At 38.6% G+C, this 16,652-nt stretch overlaps 1 protein-coding gene across 1 annotated transcript in view; it reads left to right on the forward strand.

The window, feature by feature from the left end:
- Nucleotides 1–245: 245 nt before the first annotated feature.
- zswim6 (zinc finger, SWIM-type containing 6) overlaps nucleotides 246–16,652 on the forward strand; it is a 104,695-nt gene continuing 88,288 nt past the window's right edge. Inside the window, exon 1 of the mRNA XM_039676245.2 lies at nucleotides 246–739. Within this exon, the coding sequence (XP_039532179.2) occupies nucleotides 316–739 (424 nt within the window). The 5' untranslated portion in view covers nucleotides 246–315. The remainder of the gene's footprint in view (nucleotides 740–16,652) is intronic.

A 16,652-nucleotide genomic window follows, 5' to 3' on the forward strand; every position in this document is an offset into this window, starting at 1 on the left:
AATTAATTCAGTGTCAAAATAAGGATATTCCTTCCAACACCTCTCCTGCCTCTTCCTGTTGTGAACTTATGACTCTCATTATGACTCCAGCAGTAACCCCGCCCCCATTCCTTTTTTAGCCCAGCTGCAGACGCACAAGCCACGCCCCTTTCGTATTTAGTCTACACAAAGACCCCGAAGCCCCGCCCTTTTGACCAAATAAGTCCAGGCTGTCCTTACACGGCGAACAATCGATGCGCGTCGCAGCCTTTTCCTTTCCTTATCCCGTTTATATAGTACGGCGACTTCCGCCCTTGCCGTTAAAGCAGTGCGATCATGGCGGAGCGCGTTCAGCCCCCAGCTAAACGGCTCTGCTGCCGACCCGGGTATAGCACGACATGTAGACCGGGGCAGCGAGCCGGTGGAACCGTATGCGGAGGTTCGGGTTCTGGTCAAGGGGGATCCAGCAAAACCCAGAGCCCCGAATCGCTTTTGGACATTGCAGCGCGGAAAGTAGCGGAGAAGTGGCCGTTCCAACGGGTGGAGGAGCGTTTCGAGCGCATCCCGGAGCCCGTACAGCGGCGGATCGTGTACTGGTCTTTCCCGAGGAGCGAACGGGAGATCTGCATGTATTCCTCGTTCAACACGGGCGGAGAGGAGAGCGCGTCCAGCGGGGAGAGCGTTGACGAGACGCGGTTACCGTTCCGACGCGGCATCGCATTGCTGGAGAGCGGCTGTGTGGACAACGTATTACAAGTCGGTGAGTGTGGATGTAAAGCCCGCGGCTTGGAAAATCTTTCCTTTTATTTCTATTCCAGTCACCAGCATCATCAACACGGTCGAGCGAAAGCGTTCGGTTGTCGTTTAAAAGAGGAACACGAGTCGGGAATGAAAGGGACTATTGAATTTGCATCGAACAAAAGGAGGACTACAACGGGTTTAAATCTCCCGACAGGGTGCCTGGATCAATGACGTTTCGTTGCGAACTTACCGATACGTTTTCGAACGTTCTAAATACAAAAGCGCTACAATGTGTCCGCGCGAGATAAACAGCGCGGAAGTGGAGTTCGATGTCGCGCGATCCATTCAGGGTTTAAAACGTGTTGTTTTCGTTATTCCGTCGCATCTGTGTCGTGTCGTGTGGTGTTGAACTTTAGTCGGTGTGTTCGCGTGTTTATCGTGTATTTTCACGTATGGCGGTCGAAATGTCAAATCTTGCGAAGGTTGTCTGGTCTGTTTATTTTTCTGAAGTGAAAGCGTGGGGGGAGGGAGGTATTATTGGCGTAGTAAGTCTACTTCTGGATGTAGAGCTGTCATGTCAACTAAAAAGCAGTACTAGCCCATACGCGAATGTGTTTTTATCGCAAAGGCTCTGTTTTCGCTGCGAAACACACACTTGGTTTTTTTATTTAGCGGGTGCGCATATCAAATAGCCGTCAGGCATCCCTATTGAAATTGGCACTTTGTTCCCATTTTCATGTTCGCTTGTGTCTTTTCAGCTTTCTGTCACCCTCCAAAAGGAAGGGAAACAAAAGCGGCTTTTTATTTTCTTTCACTGCTTGTTAAATGGAAAAGATTTGGGAAAGGGGTGGGAGGAATGGCGATTTAAAGACGCAGTGCCTCATTTTTTTTTTTAAATGGCCCCTACGTTCCAGCTGACCCTTGTGACGTCAGCGCGCGTCTCGAAATTGTCAGAATAGCTGCGAATGCGTTATTCGGCACTCCATCTAATGATTCACCCGCTTTGTCGTATCGCAACTTTATCCAGCTTTGTTTTTAAAAGTCCCTGCAATTAGCCGTGGCTCTCCGCCCTTTGGAAACAATTCAAGATTTTAATCACATTAGTGCCTTTGCTTAATTTGAATTGTAATGGAATCAGCAAACATAATTTTCTGCATGACCATTCCCCCCCTCCTCCGCGTCCGTAGCCTGCTGGAGGAGAGGCGCCTCAGCTGGGCTTTATGCCCTCACCCTTCAGCCAAAATGGGTTTCTGCTCTCAGGAACGCGCGCGCACACACATACACACAAGCCCGTGTGTCTTCCCGGCCTGGAGCCTCTTAAAAACGGACTGGCTGTCTCGGAAGATCAAGGGCTCTTGCCCTTTTTCCAACAGGCTACGTGGAGCTCTCTGCTTTTGATTCAGAGAGAAGCGCTTTTTCCCTTTGTGTGCGCCTCATTCCGAGCTCCGGCGATGGGAAATGACAAGCCTGCGCGCACGGGGAGGGTTTCTTGGCTGATTGCATCCCAGTATGGAATGCTCTGCAAAAATAAAGCCAAGCAGCGATAAATAAAAGATGCAATCTTGCGACGGTGGAATGGGGGGTGTGTGTGTGCTTTCAGCAGACCCGGATTAGCCCCGATAGGTAGAGCTCACCGTGACGAACGAGCCGAGACCCAATTCAGGACAGGAATTTGTTTTGCTTTCCATCATACGTAGGGGGCGGGGATGCAACAAAGCGATGATTCTCATAAATATAGCCACGTTACCCTATATTTACTCATCTTTTTTTTTGTGCATGTGAAGGATGTTGCTTGCAGCACTGATCTTGTGGGAGAAGTGTGTGTGTTTCATCAACAATTGATGTACACTGCGGGATTATTGCACGCTCGCTCCTCCAAACGGATTGCTGTGGAAACTAGGGTGGCATTATAACTCTGGGAACGATGCAAACATCATATATGCATCCCTCAGTGAGGCTTCTCGTATTGATCGCACCGAGCCTGAAAGGTCACCAGGTTCAAGTTCGGCCGTTCCAGCCGTGTGTTATGTTTCCATCTGATTGGTTCTTTAATGCTGATCCTATTAGGTGTCTTTTGCTTGCGATATGTTTGCCAATATGCTCAGCTGTTAAAGATCAATGGGAATTAACAGCAGATACGGGGGATCATGTGATGCATGATGCTGATGTGTAATAAAACAACAAAGGCGGCTGAAAAGGTCAGAGGTCAACCTGCTATATGTCACCGCTTTCAGTTGACGGTTAAATCTCGAAGAGACCGAGTGATGTCATTTTCCATTATTATAGTTTGAGTCAGGACGTTGTTCTCGGAAATCCTCGAGTTTTTTGAAATTCTAGCGTTGATGTTAATGGCAGAACCACACGCGAGTCTCTGAGGTGTATCGATCAGATGAAGAAGACGGTGTCGTAGCGGCGTAATGATATAACGGGACAGAATAAACTGATTTGGTTATTGATCTCGCATCAAAGGAGACGGTGATTTCCATCAGCCTTATTAACCCAGAAAGTGTGTGTGTGTGTCTAAGAGAAAGAATAAAAAATGCACACGCTGACTGTAATGTGTGTTCCAGCTCACTGAGCCAGTGGAAAGAAAATCCGTATGCCTGCGTTAACATTTCTGTCATTCATACACAGAAGTGCAAAATTTAAGATGTACAACTTAAATCTTGCATGAGGCTGTTGGTTTTGTGGCCGTCAGAAATGCCATGTGGAAGAGAGAGAGAGAGAGAGAGAGTCTGGTGGATTTGAGGTCAGTGTGTCTGTTCTTGCTTCGTAAAGTCGTGATGCCACTCTTTCACCCTCCAATCACACGTTTGAGATGTTTCGGAGGAAGATACCAAGATTTTTCTCACTTTGTTCCTGAAATAAATTATTGAATGTCAAAATATGTAAATGAACCGATGCGTAATGTAATTAGCATACTATTCCTGCAATATATGACACGTATGCATGCATGCATGCACTTTTTTATATATATATATATGCATAGAATTCTCTACTACTGTAATGCAATGTGGTTGACTTGCACTGCTTTATCTAATCAAAAAATTGTGGCAACAGATTACAAGCAATATTATTAATTCACTTTAACACATTAGAATTGAGCAAATAATTAATCAAATTAATTCCTTAAAAGTTAATATTTAAAAAAAACATACATTTAAGTCACCATTATGGTGATCAGTGTTTGTTTTAGGTTTCTCCTTCTGTGATTCTGCTTGTTAACGTCAGGTGTCTTCAGTGTTGGCAATATAAAATAAAGAGTTCTTAATAAATTTTTGACGTCTGTTATTTAGATATTTTTGTTTAATTTTTGGGTGTAAACTTTACTCATTTTAAATGGTTAACTTTTAAGGAATAATCTAATTTGTTCAATTTAATTAATAATATTGCTTGTAATCTGTTGCCACAATTTTTTTGATTAGATAAAGCGTATTCATTTTTACACTGTACTAGGGATGGGACGGTATGAAAATTTCATATCACGATTATAGTGTCCAAAATAATCGTGATTATCAATATTATCACGGTTTTGTTAAAAATTTATGAAAAGTGCTCAAAAAGAACTGATGCTCACACTGAAAACATTTCAACAAGTTTTATAATTGAAAATCAACAAACAACAAATAAAACAAGCCTCTCTATGCAGTTTTTTAGGCAAGTTTCTATTCTATGGCATTTGCTTCTTTATAATGCCCGTCGTCAATAGCAACACATTATTACACAGCGCACATCCATATCACAACGGACGCACGCTCTTGTTTCATTCAAATACAACTTGCCGTCTTGCGTCTCCGGTTTTTGATTGTATTGCAAAAATGAAATCAGAGTTGATTTATTGTTTACATAGTTTGATAATATTGGTGTGATATATCTCGTCTGGACGATTGTTTTACAAAATGAATTCATAAACAGGTAAGATTTAACACATTAGCTAATCTCATTATCAATTCAAGATGTCCCCGTAATTCTGTGGTAAAAATAAAATCGGTTTAATACGTGATGTATCTATACTTTACTATCCCTTAAAATATCACTCTTAATAATAGTCTTGTTTGAAGTTGTTCGTTCGTCTTTGGCTCAAATCCACTTGCTACGAACTTTTCTTCGCGGAAGCTTCATGTCTATTTCAAGTGAGTGACATAAAATGTTTCAACTCAAAACAACATTTCGTGCCAAATTGTTTCCCAGACGTAGTTTTGGTATTAAGATCAAAGTTAACTTGCCTCGCGTTCGGGTGATGATCACACCAAGACGACTCGGCAGATTTGAAGTGTTTCTATTGCAGTGACTTTTTGTTCGGCAGACAGGGTGACCATCCTCGATCAAGTTTCCCTCAGGACTTTTGTAAAACCCAAAATATGACCACACCTCAGATTTGGTCCTCTTAAAAGGCTGAAAAACCTCCTGAGCACGGTCACTCCCTTCCGCCATTCCTTCTCGAATAGTAATTAAAAAAAATATTGCGTGCTGCGCGCCTGCGTCAGACTGGCCGACAGGATTCAGTGAGTTATTAAAATCGCGATAATCAAACACGGTTTTAATGATAGTTAAATTTTAAACAATAATACTAACCGTCAGTACATTTTATCACGGTTTATAGTTAAACCGGTTATCGTCCCATCCCTACACTGTACAAACAGATCACTCTATGTTAGAGCCAAATCCCATAATGCAATGCTCTCAGTTTGATCAATAAACCAGATGTGATATCAACTGTTATTTGATCAAGTGGCATTCTTATTTTTGCACATTTTACGATTACAGATTACAAGCAATATTATTAATTCACTTTAACACATTAGAATTGAGCAATAATTAATCAAATTAAATATTTAAAAAAAACATACATTTAAGTCGCCATTATGGTGATCAGTGTTTGTTTTAGGTTTCTCCTTCAGTGATTCTTCAATGTTGGCAATATAAAATAAAGAGTTCTTAATTAATCTTTGACGTCTGCCTGTTATTCAGATATTTTTGTTTATTTTTTTTGGTGTAAACTTTACTCATTTTAAATGGTTAACTTTTAAGGAATAATTTGATTAATTGTTACTCAATTCTAATTTGTTCAATTTTATTAATGAGATTGCTTTTGTAATCTGTTGCCACAATTTTATTGATGAGAATAAGTGTGTTCATTATTACAGTGTGATACACCACTGAACCACATTTTTGTTTAATGAGACTTCCAAAAGTTTCAAGTTGGATTAAAAATGCTAAATTAGACTTGATTTCTAAAAGATGCTTTGTACTACACATTTGAAAATACATATGATGTAAATAATTTCCCAGAAATTCTGCATATTGTTTCATATGTAATGCATATTTTCTCTTTAAATATTAGATAAGTCGTTTTTGTAACACTTTACTAAAAGGTACATTGTAATATTAGTTATTTTACATGAACTAAGAATGAACAATACTTCTACAGCATTTATTAAACATTTACTAATACATTATTAAAATCAAATTATGTATTAGTTAACATTATGAACAAACAGCTGGATTTTTATTAACTAACATTAACTAATACAGTAGAAAATGTTCGTTCATGTTAGTTAATACATTAATGTTAACTAATGAACCTTATTATAAAGTGTTATCGTTATTTTTTTATGTTAGTCAAGTTATTATTTTGCTTACACTTTACAATAAGGTTTCATTAGTTATTATATAACAATACTTCTACACCATTTATTAATGTTACATTCCACATTTACTAATACAGGATTCAAATCAAAAGTTGTATTTGACTAACATGAACACACAACGAACTGCTGTATCTTTTATTAACGAACATCAACAAAGATCAAGTAATAAATGTTTTGCTCATGGTGTGTTCATGTTAACCGATGAAGCCTTATTGTATTAATAATTTAGCATTAGATCAGCTGGTTTGCATGAAACGCTTGCCTTCTCTGAGGAGTCGGATTGACAGTAAATCTACAGATTTGCACCATGTACTGAAAGTTAGCGCTCCACCCACAATGCTCTTTGATGTAGTTTGTGGTGGAGGGCGTAAGCGCTGCTCTTCTGCAGGGTCTGCTGTATCAGACGCTAGTTTGCTTCACAACACACACACACTTCAGTTAAACGGGCTGATCACTAGCATTAGCAGTCAAAGAGATTCACTCTTGTGGAATCCGGTCTGTAGCAGAGATTTCCGAAATATCACATCGTAACGAACTGCATTTTGACTTCATCGTGAAGTTTAGCCTGAATGTTACATTCCTGACTACTGCTGTGCCCCAAAGCCATTCATTTCAGGAAAAGGGGGAACGATAGTCTCCCACTCCAATGTTTACATGCTTTGTGTTCTCATGTTGAACAACATCCGTTTCTTATGAGTTCAGAAATGGTGTGATGAGGGTTTAAAGGAGTAGTTCACTTTTAAAAAAACTTGCTGATAATTTATTCACCCCCATGTCATCCGAGATGTCCATGTCTTTCTTTTTTCATTCGAAAAGAAATTAAGGTTTTTGATGAAAACATTCCAGGATTTTCTCCATATAATGGACTTCAATGGGGACCAAACGGTTTAAGGTCCAAATGAGAGTTTCAGTGCGGCTTTAAACGACGATGAATAAGGGTCTTATCAAGCGCGTTCGTGACTCTTCTGTTCGAACGCGTTCATCAAAATGAACGAATCTTTTCCCGAGTCAACTCATTCATTTCGTTTGTTGAATGAACTAAATGACACCTAAAAAGATTTGTTCATTTTGATGGAACAGGAGAGTCACGAACGCGCATCACAGAACAGAGCAAGGCGAGCATTTGAGCTTCTAAAACTTAAACTTTGTTATTTATTTATTAAATGAGCGATCGTTTCGCTTGATAAGACCCTTATTCATCGTCTGGAATCGTTTAAAGCCCTTTGAACAGTTTGCACTGAAACTGTCTTTTGGACCTTGAACCGTTTGGACCCCATTGAAGTCCATTATATGGAGAAAATCCTGGAATGTTCTCATCAAAAACCTTAATTTCTTTTCCACTGAAGAAAGAAAGACATGGACATCTTGGATGACACAGGGGCGAGTAAATTATCAGCAAAAGTTTGTTGGTCAGAATAAAGACTTGCTGGGCATCTTCACATTTCTGTGTGAGTGAAGATCGGAAGCTTTTATAGTACAAAAAAATGCATTTGGTGTGTGTTTAATCGATGCCTTGTGTTTTAGTCATGCTTCCACAGGGAATGATGGGAAATATAGTTTTGCCATAAAACCCAGCTAAATTAGTGGCGTAAATGTTGAAATTCGAGCAAGGCGAGCTTCCCACTTGATTTGTAGTATTCGTCATTATATATGCGTTTTATCTTCATGACCCGCTAAAAATATATTTTCTTTGTTTTATAAGGTGAATTCAGAGATAAACAGATAAACATACTATTTATAGATGCTTAACATTAACATTGGAATTGGCAGAAACTGTGTGTGTTAGCCTATGTACTCTGTAATATAAGTAGATTTAACTATTTATTCATCTTATTAGGGCTGTCAAACGATTAATCGCATCCAAAATAAAAGTTTGTGTTTACATAATATATGTGGGTGCACTGTATATTATTTTATATATATAAATACACACGCATGCTTAAGAAATATTTTCATGTATATAATTTATAATACAAATATTTTATATACAAATAATATTTTTTTCTTAAATATTCATGCATATGTGTGTATTTATATATATAAAATAATTGTACACAGTGCACCCACATATATTAAGTAAACACAAACTTTTATTTTGGATGCGATTAATCGTATGACAGCCCTAGATCTTATATTGGAAGGATTTTCCCCTAGTAAACGAGGTTTGTGGCGATGGTAAAATCACAAACATGAGAGAAATGAAGTGCGTATAGTAAGCATTCGGCAGTCATTTTCTGTAGCGTTTGACCTTTTTCTGGAGGATCGTGGTGTCTCTCGGTATCTGCGCACTTCAATCTGAGAGTCAAGTATCTGGAGAGGATCAAGGAGTTTGACTTCCTCTCGACGACACACTGCCATTACGTCATTATTGTTTCTCCCTGTATTATCTTCAAGCCTAAAGAAAGACGTTTCCCAGTAGGCACTTGTGTATGCGTTTCGGAGCGTGATTGACTGGAATGTGCTCCGCTTCCCAACATCCACATAGTTGAGCGGCATCCAGTGCTGTGGACGGGGGGAGTGTGGTCACAAGGCCCTGAGCGCTCGCTAAACCAATAACACCACTATCTTACAACACTATCGCCTAACATGCTGCAAACAGAAGCGGGAATGAATTTTGCGTTGCAATTTTTGGTTGCAAACCTTTTTCGCTCTGTTTCTATAATGGAAATGCATTGGCGTTCTCTGTCAAAGTGTCAAGTCAAACGATTAATTGCGATTAATCGCATCCAAAATAAAAGTTTGTGTTTACATAATATATGTGGGTGCACTGTGTATAATTATTTTATATATAATACACACACAGGCATGTATATTTAAGAAGGAAAAAATATTTTTTATTAAATTATTTTTTATAAATTTTTTTGTATATAAAATATTTATATTTGAAGAGTTCAGATGCAAAAGCCTCTAAGTGCCATTTGAAATTTTCTTCTAGAATGATAATTTTTATCAAGCTTGTATATTTAAGTTCAGTGATTTCACTTAAATGGCAATGATAATTACCTAGTAATTGTTATTTAAGTGAAATTACTGAATAAATCTCTCTATATATACTACATGGAAATATTTCTTAAATATATACAAGCATGTGTGTGCTTTTATATTTTTATATATTTATATATATATATATATATATATATATATAATAATTATACACAGTGCACCCACATATATTATGTAAACACAAACTTTTATTTTGGATGTGATTAATCGCAATTAATTGTTAGACTGCCCTACTTTATTTATATAGCACTAAGTAAGTTCAGTGATGGCTCATTTTTGTTGTAAATGTGTAGACTTGAGCATGCATCCTTACATTCGACATATGTTGACAACTGGCTGTTGCTTTATTTCATTGCAAGCATGCATACGGCCAAGCCGTCGTCTTTGTTCTTGACTTGAAGATCCATATGCGGCCCATCTGTGCATATGGTGTTGTCATATGAAGCGAATACCTTTTGAATCTCAGCCTCCATTATTAGTGATCATAGTGCGCTCTGGCCCGACGCCCTCGTCTGTGAACATCAGGAAGCTATAGGTGTTTGTAGACTGTGATTTTTATTTTTTTATTCAGAGGAGCAGTCTGAATGTAGACACCGACCTCGCCCTCGTTCGCTCGTTCATCCCATCATTGTTTCCCTTTATTGTCTGAATCAATACGTTCAGATGAAGATAATGGGTGATCATTCAAATGCATGGCAATAAACTATGCTTTTTGTGTATTGAAAGAAGCTGTTGATGTGTTTTCCAGTGCATTCATTGGATGTTTATCAGCATTAAATTGAAATGCAAATGGAATTCAATGTTGTTGCTTCAGAATCAATGTTTCCTCTGGTGGTGGTGATTGTCGAGTTAGAGTATCGAGCTGAAGTAGAGTTCAAGCGCACGAGGATAAGGCCGGGGTCAGTGATTTCAAAAGGTTATTCTTCAGTTTTTTTGAGATGGGGTCTGAGTTACTTATCAAAACAACACTTGAAGTACTTATGGTTTGTTACCATTTTAAAAACACATCTAGTTTGTGTCAACAAGTGTTTATTAACTGACAGCCCAATGTTTGCAACAGTTGTGCCACATTAAAATAACGGGTGTTATTCTGTATTTGACATTGGCGTGCAACATTATAACTTTAACATCCACTTATTTTTATTAGGGCTGTCAAACGATTAATTGTGATTAATTGCATCCAAAATAAAAGTTTGTGTTTACATAATACATGTGGGTGCACTGTGTATAATTATTTTTTATATATAAATACACACACATTCTTGTATATATTTAAGAAATATTTTCATGTATATCATGTATATAGATTTATATTATATATAAATATTTTCTTAAATATACATGCGTGTGTGTGTGTGTGTGTGTGTGTATATATATATATATATACAGTATATATATATATATATATATATACAGTATATATATATAACAAATAATTATACACAGTGCACCCACATATATTATGTAAAAACAAACTTTTATTTTGGATGCGATTAATCGCAATTAATCGTTTGACAGCCCTAATTTTTATAAAGTATGTTCTATACAGTATGAATGTAATCTGGACGTATTCACAAATCCTGCTCTCCTGTGGCCTCATGGGATAGTATGTAAATAGTATGCATTGGTAAACATTTCAGATATTTTATGATGCAGTCACATGACATCACATTTCGTGTGTTACTGCTTAGGTTCTACATTAAAATATTATTTTGCATTTTACATTCAAATGCCTTTTTGCAGACAAATTAATTGTTTATGGTTAAAATAAATGTTTGATTAAAATTTGACTGCTGACTGATACTACTTTCGGTTCATTCGTTAATTGGGAAAATGGAAGGTTGAGCGCATTGCATTGTGGGATGCCCAGTGCAGTGTGCTTCGCTTGCTGTTTATTATCCCATAAATAGTAGTTTGCTATCTGAGTATGCAAGCCACGCACAGTATACACTACAGGTAGGGATGCACCGATATGGCCGATACCGATAATTCTTTATATTTAAAAGCCGATAACCGATATATCGGCCGATAAATCTAAATCCAATTTTTTATACATTTTGAGAGCCTGATTGCACAAACAAAAGTCTCACAATTAAAATCCATTTCCCAATCACACAATTATAATGTTCTCATTATAATTTCCTGTAGCCGATATGACGGCACATTTTGGACTATATTTTCCTTTTTGATAACAATCATATTTCAAGCAATTAAGATCAATCATGTTGAACAGTGCGCATCTTAAGTGTCTCAAATGTCAAATGTTGAAGGAAATAATTCATTATTTATCAGCTTTAATACAGCAGCCAAATTTTATTACCGGGCCGATAACGATAACATAAAAATGAACAAATATCGGCCGATATGATGGCCGATATATCGTGCATCACTAACTACAGGTCAAAATGTTAGAATAGAATAATTAGACTTTTTAAATGTTTTAATTAGTTTTTGATGCTTAATATATTCGTGGAAACCATAATAATTTTTTTTTCAGGATTTAAAAAGTATCTTTTGTAACATTATAAATGTCTTATTGTCTTTACTGTAACTTTTGATCAATTTAATGCGTGCTTGATGAATAAATGTAACTTATGTTCTGTCTTTTAAGAAAATATTTCAAAAGGTCACGATTTACACAAATATTAAGCACATAATAATCATAAATGTTTCTTGATCATCAGTTCATCTTATTCGAGTGATTTCTGAAGGATCATGTGACCCTGAAGACCGGAGTAATGATATTTTACTATATATTCACAGCTATTTGTAAATTACTGTACTTTTGATCAAACAAATGAGTATATTATTCTGAACTTTTGACCAGTAGTGCTGCTCACGGTATACAGTGCAGAAGTAGTACGCTATTCTGAACGCCGCACACTTCCCCTTTAAGAGATTTTCTGTACTAACCTTCAACTTGCTCTTGGGTGAGGAGCATGGGAAGTCTAAATATTATTAGCTCATTCTCTGGTTTGTTTCACAGGGAGGCGTTTGATGGAGGAGTGAGCGTCTTTAATTGCTTTTAGGGCCGCAGCTGTATGGGTTTTTTTGTTAGTTAATATTTAGTTAATCTCTAGACTCCAGACCTGCGGGAGAGTTTTCCAGCACCTCTTCATCCATCTTGCGCTGATCTGTATTCCTCCAGCACCATTAACCTTCACCGAGGGTGAGGAAGAGGGGGGCGAGGAGTTGAGTTTGTGGGGGCAGGGATACCGAGGACTCTCTGCTCTGTTTGTTTTCCATTACACGGCTTTACGCCCGCTTCGTTCTCCTGGCCTGCGTTTGAGGACATCAGGGCTCACCGCAGGTCCATACGGCACCAGGCCCGATAAAAAGGCTCAATATTCCCGTGCTCGCGGCATTGGACCCGCATATAGGGAATTACCTCAAAAGCCAGATTGCCTGTCCTGTCCCTAATCCAGGCTACAGCGAGACCCTGGCAGCGAGTCTGGGTTTTTACGGATACCCCGAAGCGCGCTGACGCACAAGCCGGGCGAGTCTCGCAGGGAGAGCGGCCTTAAATGTAACGCGGCCATATGTTGATGGACGGCGAGTGGGTTATTTGTCCCGAACCGCGAGTCCCTCGCTTCGAAGACCCGATCGGTCTTCATTATCTGAGACCTGGACGCGGCGTGGTGATGAATGAGACCTTTAAGCTCGCATTAATAGCTAACTATTGCTCATAAGGAGCTTTAGATTGGCGCTCGCTGCTTGATTGGTGCGCCGCTCTCCGCTAATGTCTTTGTGTGTCTTTGAAGAGGCTCGGTGAAAGCGCTTCAAGTACTTTGGTATGCTAAAGCAACCATTTTTACTCTTTTGGGTTCTCAATGGAGGCCTCTGTGTAAAGTGCAGCATGGCTTTGACATGTAAATCCATCGAGGGACACAAAAACATTGCAAATTTGGATCCTAAAACCAATCATGTAATCCAATATTTCACCACAAAAATGTTTTGTCGTCGTTCACTCATCCTCAAGCTCCAATAATGACAAAAAAAGCACCATTAATAGACTCTCGCACATATACCATCCTCCCAGTTTGCCATGTCATTTTGTGCAGATGTAAGTTGTAATATTACGCGTATGCAACCCCGGCGCTACCATATTTTAGGTCGGCTTGCTCGTCCTAAAATTTCAGACCCACTGCTCCTCGTTAGCCTATATTTAAAAACAATATGCTTCCACCCATAGATATCTATATAAAGGCTAGATATCTCATCCACCCTGCTGACGTCTGCACCTGGCGGCCATCTTGTCACAGGCAGCTCGCTCACTCGTAACATTGTGTTAATGGTACATCTACTATTTAAATAACCATAACTTGCTCAATTTTCTACCGATTTTCAAACGGTTTGTTTTGTTATAAACGTCAGAGATGTAGTTATGACACTGCATACTTATGAATAAAAAGTGTATAAATAAATAATCATCCAGAGCCAAGTTGTAAGAAACCAAACCGTTTGTAAATCTGTCAAGATTTCAACGAGATAAGAGTATTTGTGTTCGTGCTGACCACCCATCTTACATCAGCTTACCTGTGACAAGATGGCCGCCGGTGATGACGATAGAAACTCCGCCTTAAGACATCTAGCCTTTATATTGATATCTATGCTTCCACCAGTCCTGAGATTTCTCTCGCACACAATAACTGAAGCGCATGCGGCCATGCGCAGGCAGCAATGATGGCACTTTTCGTCGTCGTCCTCCTCAAAATCATGGTGATGTTTGGAGAACGTCGCATAAATTGCAGATTTAGCATCAAGCAAGCATGTTTCGCGTTCGTCCATCTGTGAAAAGGAGAATTTAACCCTTTAAGCTAGGGTGACCAAACGTCCCAGGACATGTCCTGTTTTCACGTCTTGTCCTGGCTGTTTTTTATAAAGTGATGAAAATGTCCTGGTTTTAATTATTTTTCATCGGGCCATTAAAAAAGAAAAACATGATAAAGAGGAAGAAGAAACCTAAAGATATAAACAACTTTTGTTTGTTAGTTTTTTGTTAAGTTTGTGAGCTATTTTGGTTCAATTTGGAGGTAGGCTATTATTATTATTTTTTTTTTTAAACCTGTTATAATAAAACATGTTGAGTATAGTGTAACCTCTGAGAAGCCCATCTGAATTTGTGTCTGAAGTACAAATTTTATATCCATAGAGAGGAGGCATAGCCTATTAAATGTATTGACATTAATAAAGGCATCTTTGAGTAAACTTCGAGTATCATTTGAGTATCTCATTGCCGGGCCGATTGTCCTGGTTTTCGATAATCAAAATATGGTCATCCTTTAAGCAAGCCCGATGTCTTAGATATGGCTATATGGCAAGTGTAAACGGATACAAACACTGATGTCTACGGAAGAGCAAAATAGAGCAAATCACCTTTTGAAAGTAACCTGACACTTTAAATAAGGATTGTGTAGATTACCTGGCGACAAGTGACTTAAATAATGTGTTTGTCATTGAATCAATCAAGAGATTCATTCAAAAACTCTGAATCATTTAGTAATGAAACAAAACTGGGTTGGGTCAAATATGGTTAAAAATTGAATTTAAAAAAAGTAGGTTCGTCCATATTTGACCCAAAATTGGGTTGAAACAACCCAGCGTTTTGTTTTGAGTGAGTCATTGAATCATTCGCCCGATTGAAAAGAAAAAAATAATTCCGATAAATGAAACCTTTATAAAATGGACTTTGCAAGTAATATTTTGTCAGAACCTCTAGTAAATTGCATGTGAATCATGATCTCTATTTGAAACGCACACTAAAATCGTGATTCTCAATTTATATATAATAACAGCTATTATTATTGTACTGTTATGGTGCTTTTTTGACTACTTTCATACTACTTGTGTTGAGTGACCTTCATCTTGAGCGTTTCATAATGGAAAGAAATGAATCCGTGTTTTGAGGGCGAGTAAATAAAGGCGTGGTTTGGATTAGTCTGCGCGCTCCCTTTAAAGAGGCTGCGAGTGTGTCGAGGAGGAGCTGGTGCGGTGCGTTAGATGATGACGAGGGGCTGTTATTTCCCCTTTCTCTTGTTTTTCTTCTCTTTGTCTAAGCGTGGTTAACCTGACCACGGAGCAGAGCTAGCAGCTGTGCTCCTGACGATCAGTTTCAAAAGCAAACCCGGGTCACCACTTATCCACCATTTCCTGCTGCAGCTCCCCCTTCTGGGACCCATGTGCTGGATAGACTTACACACACACACACACACCTCCTCCTTCCGTCTGCTCGCCGGCTTTAATGAGCTATGAAGAACAGGACGCCGAGAGTTTAACCTTCCCAGGGCCGGCCCCGTTCAAACGCCCCGGCTTTAGGTAAACAAAACAAAAGCAGGCTCCTTCAGGGGCCGCACATGCTCACACAGGCCCCGTGCGAATCGTGTTGTTGATCCAACGCCTCGCCCATCATGGTGTCCGCGTTCATCCGCCCCGGCCAGAAATGAGTGCAAGAACCAGAAGATCCTGAAGTCAAACAGGTTGAAAGCGCTCCACGCGAGATTTGCTCTTTGGTTGTTGGAAGTGTGTGTGTGTGTGTTGGGAGTCATTGAACGTGAATCACAATTGCGCCCGCCTACTTCCTTAATGCATGTTTATAGTTTTGTGAATGATTCATCGGTTATTCACAAAAACGTGCTCGTCATTGTAATCATTAATCGAACTGTGCTTTTCAGTCAGTGTTTATCTCTCTTTAAAGGAATAGTTCACTTAAATCAAGTGGTTTCAAACCTGAATGAGTTTCTGTCTTCTGCTGAACACAAAACAAGGCATTTTAACCCCTTAAGTGGCATTTCACCCCCTTTTTTGAATATAGATGAAAATGCACTATGCACATTTCGAACTTAAATGGTTGTAAATCAAGAATGCTTTGGAATATAGACTTAAGATTGGTCTCGTTTTAAATTTTTGTTGAAGTGAAATAAATTAAGAATGCGAAACAGAAAAAAAGTTCTAGGAGTTTGAGTTTATGAAAATGTACAATGTAAATTATTCATATTTGATATAAAATATATATTTTCAAAACTTGGGCGACTCTAATGCTGCGTTCACACCGAATGCGAATAGCGCGTCAAATTCGCGCCTGACGGGTCTAGTTTGACGCTTGACCACTTTGTGTTAATTTGCGTGTCAAGAGTGAAACTGACGTGCGTAAAAACAAAAGTTTGAAGAAAAATGTACGCTATTATCTTCTCCTGTGATTTTTTTTTTTATTTTATTTTTTTTTATTTTCCCCTTTTACGTCCAGACATGAACATAAACACATATGTTGATTGTCTTTAC

The sequence above is a fragment of the Pimephales promelas genome, chromosome 23 (genome assembly GCF_988280905.1).
Source record: "Pimephales promelas chromosome 23, fPimPro1.hap1.1, whole genome shotgun sequence".
In the NCBI taxonomy this organism is placed as follows: Eukaryota; Metazoa; Chordata; class Actinopteri; order Cypriniformes; family Leuciscidae; genus Pimephales; species Pimephales promelas.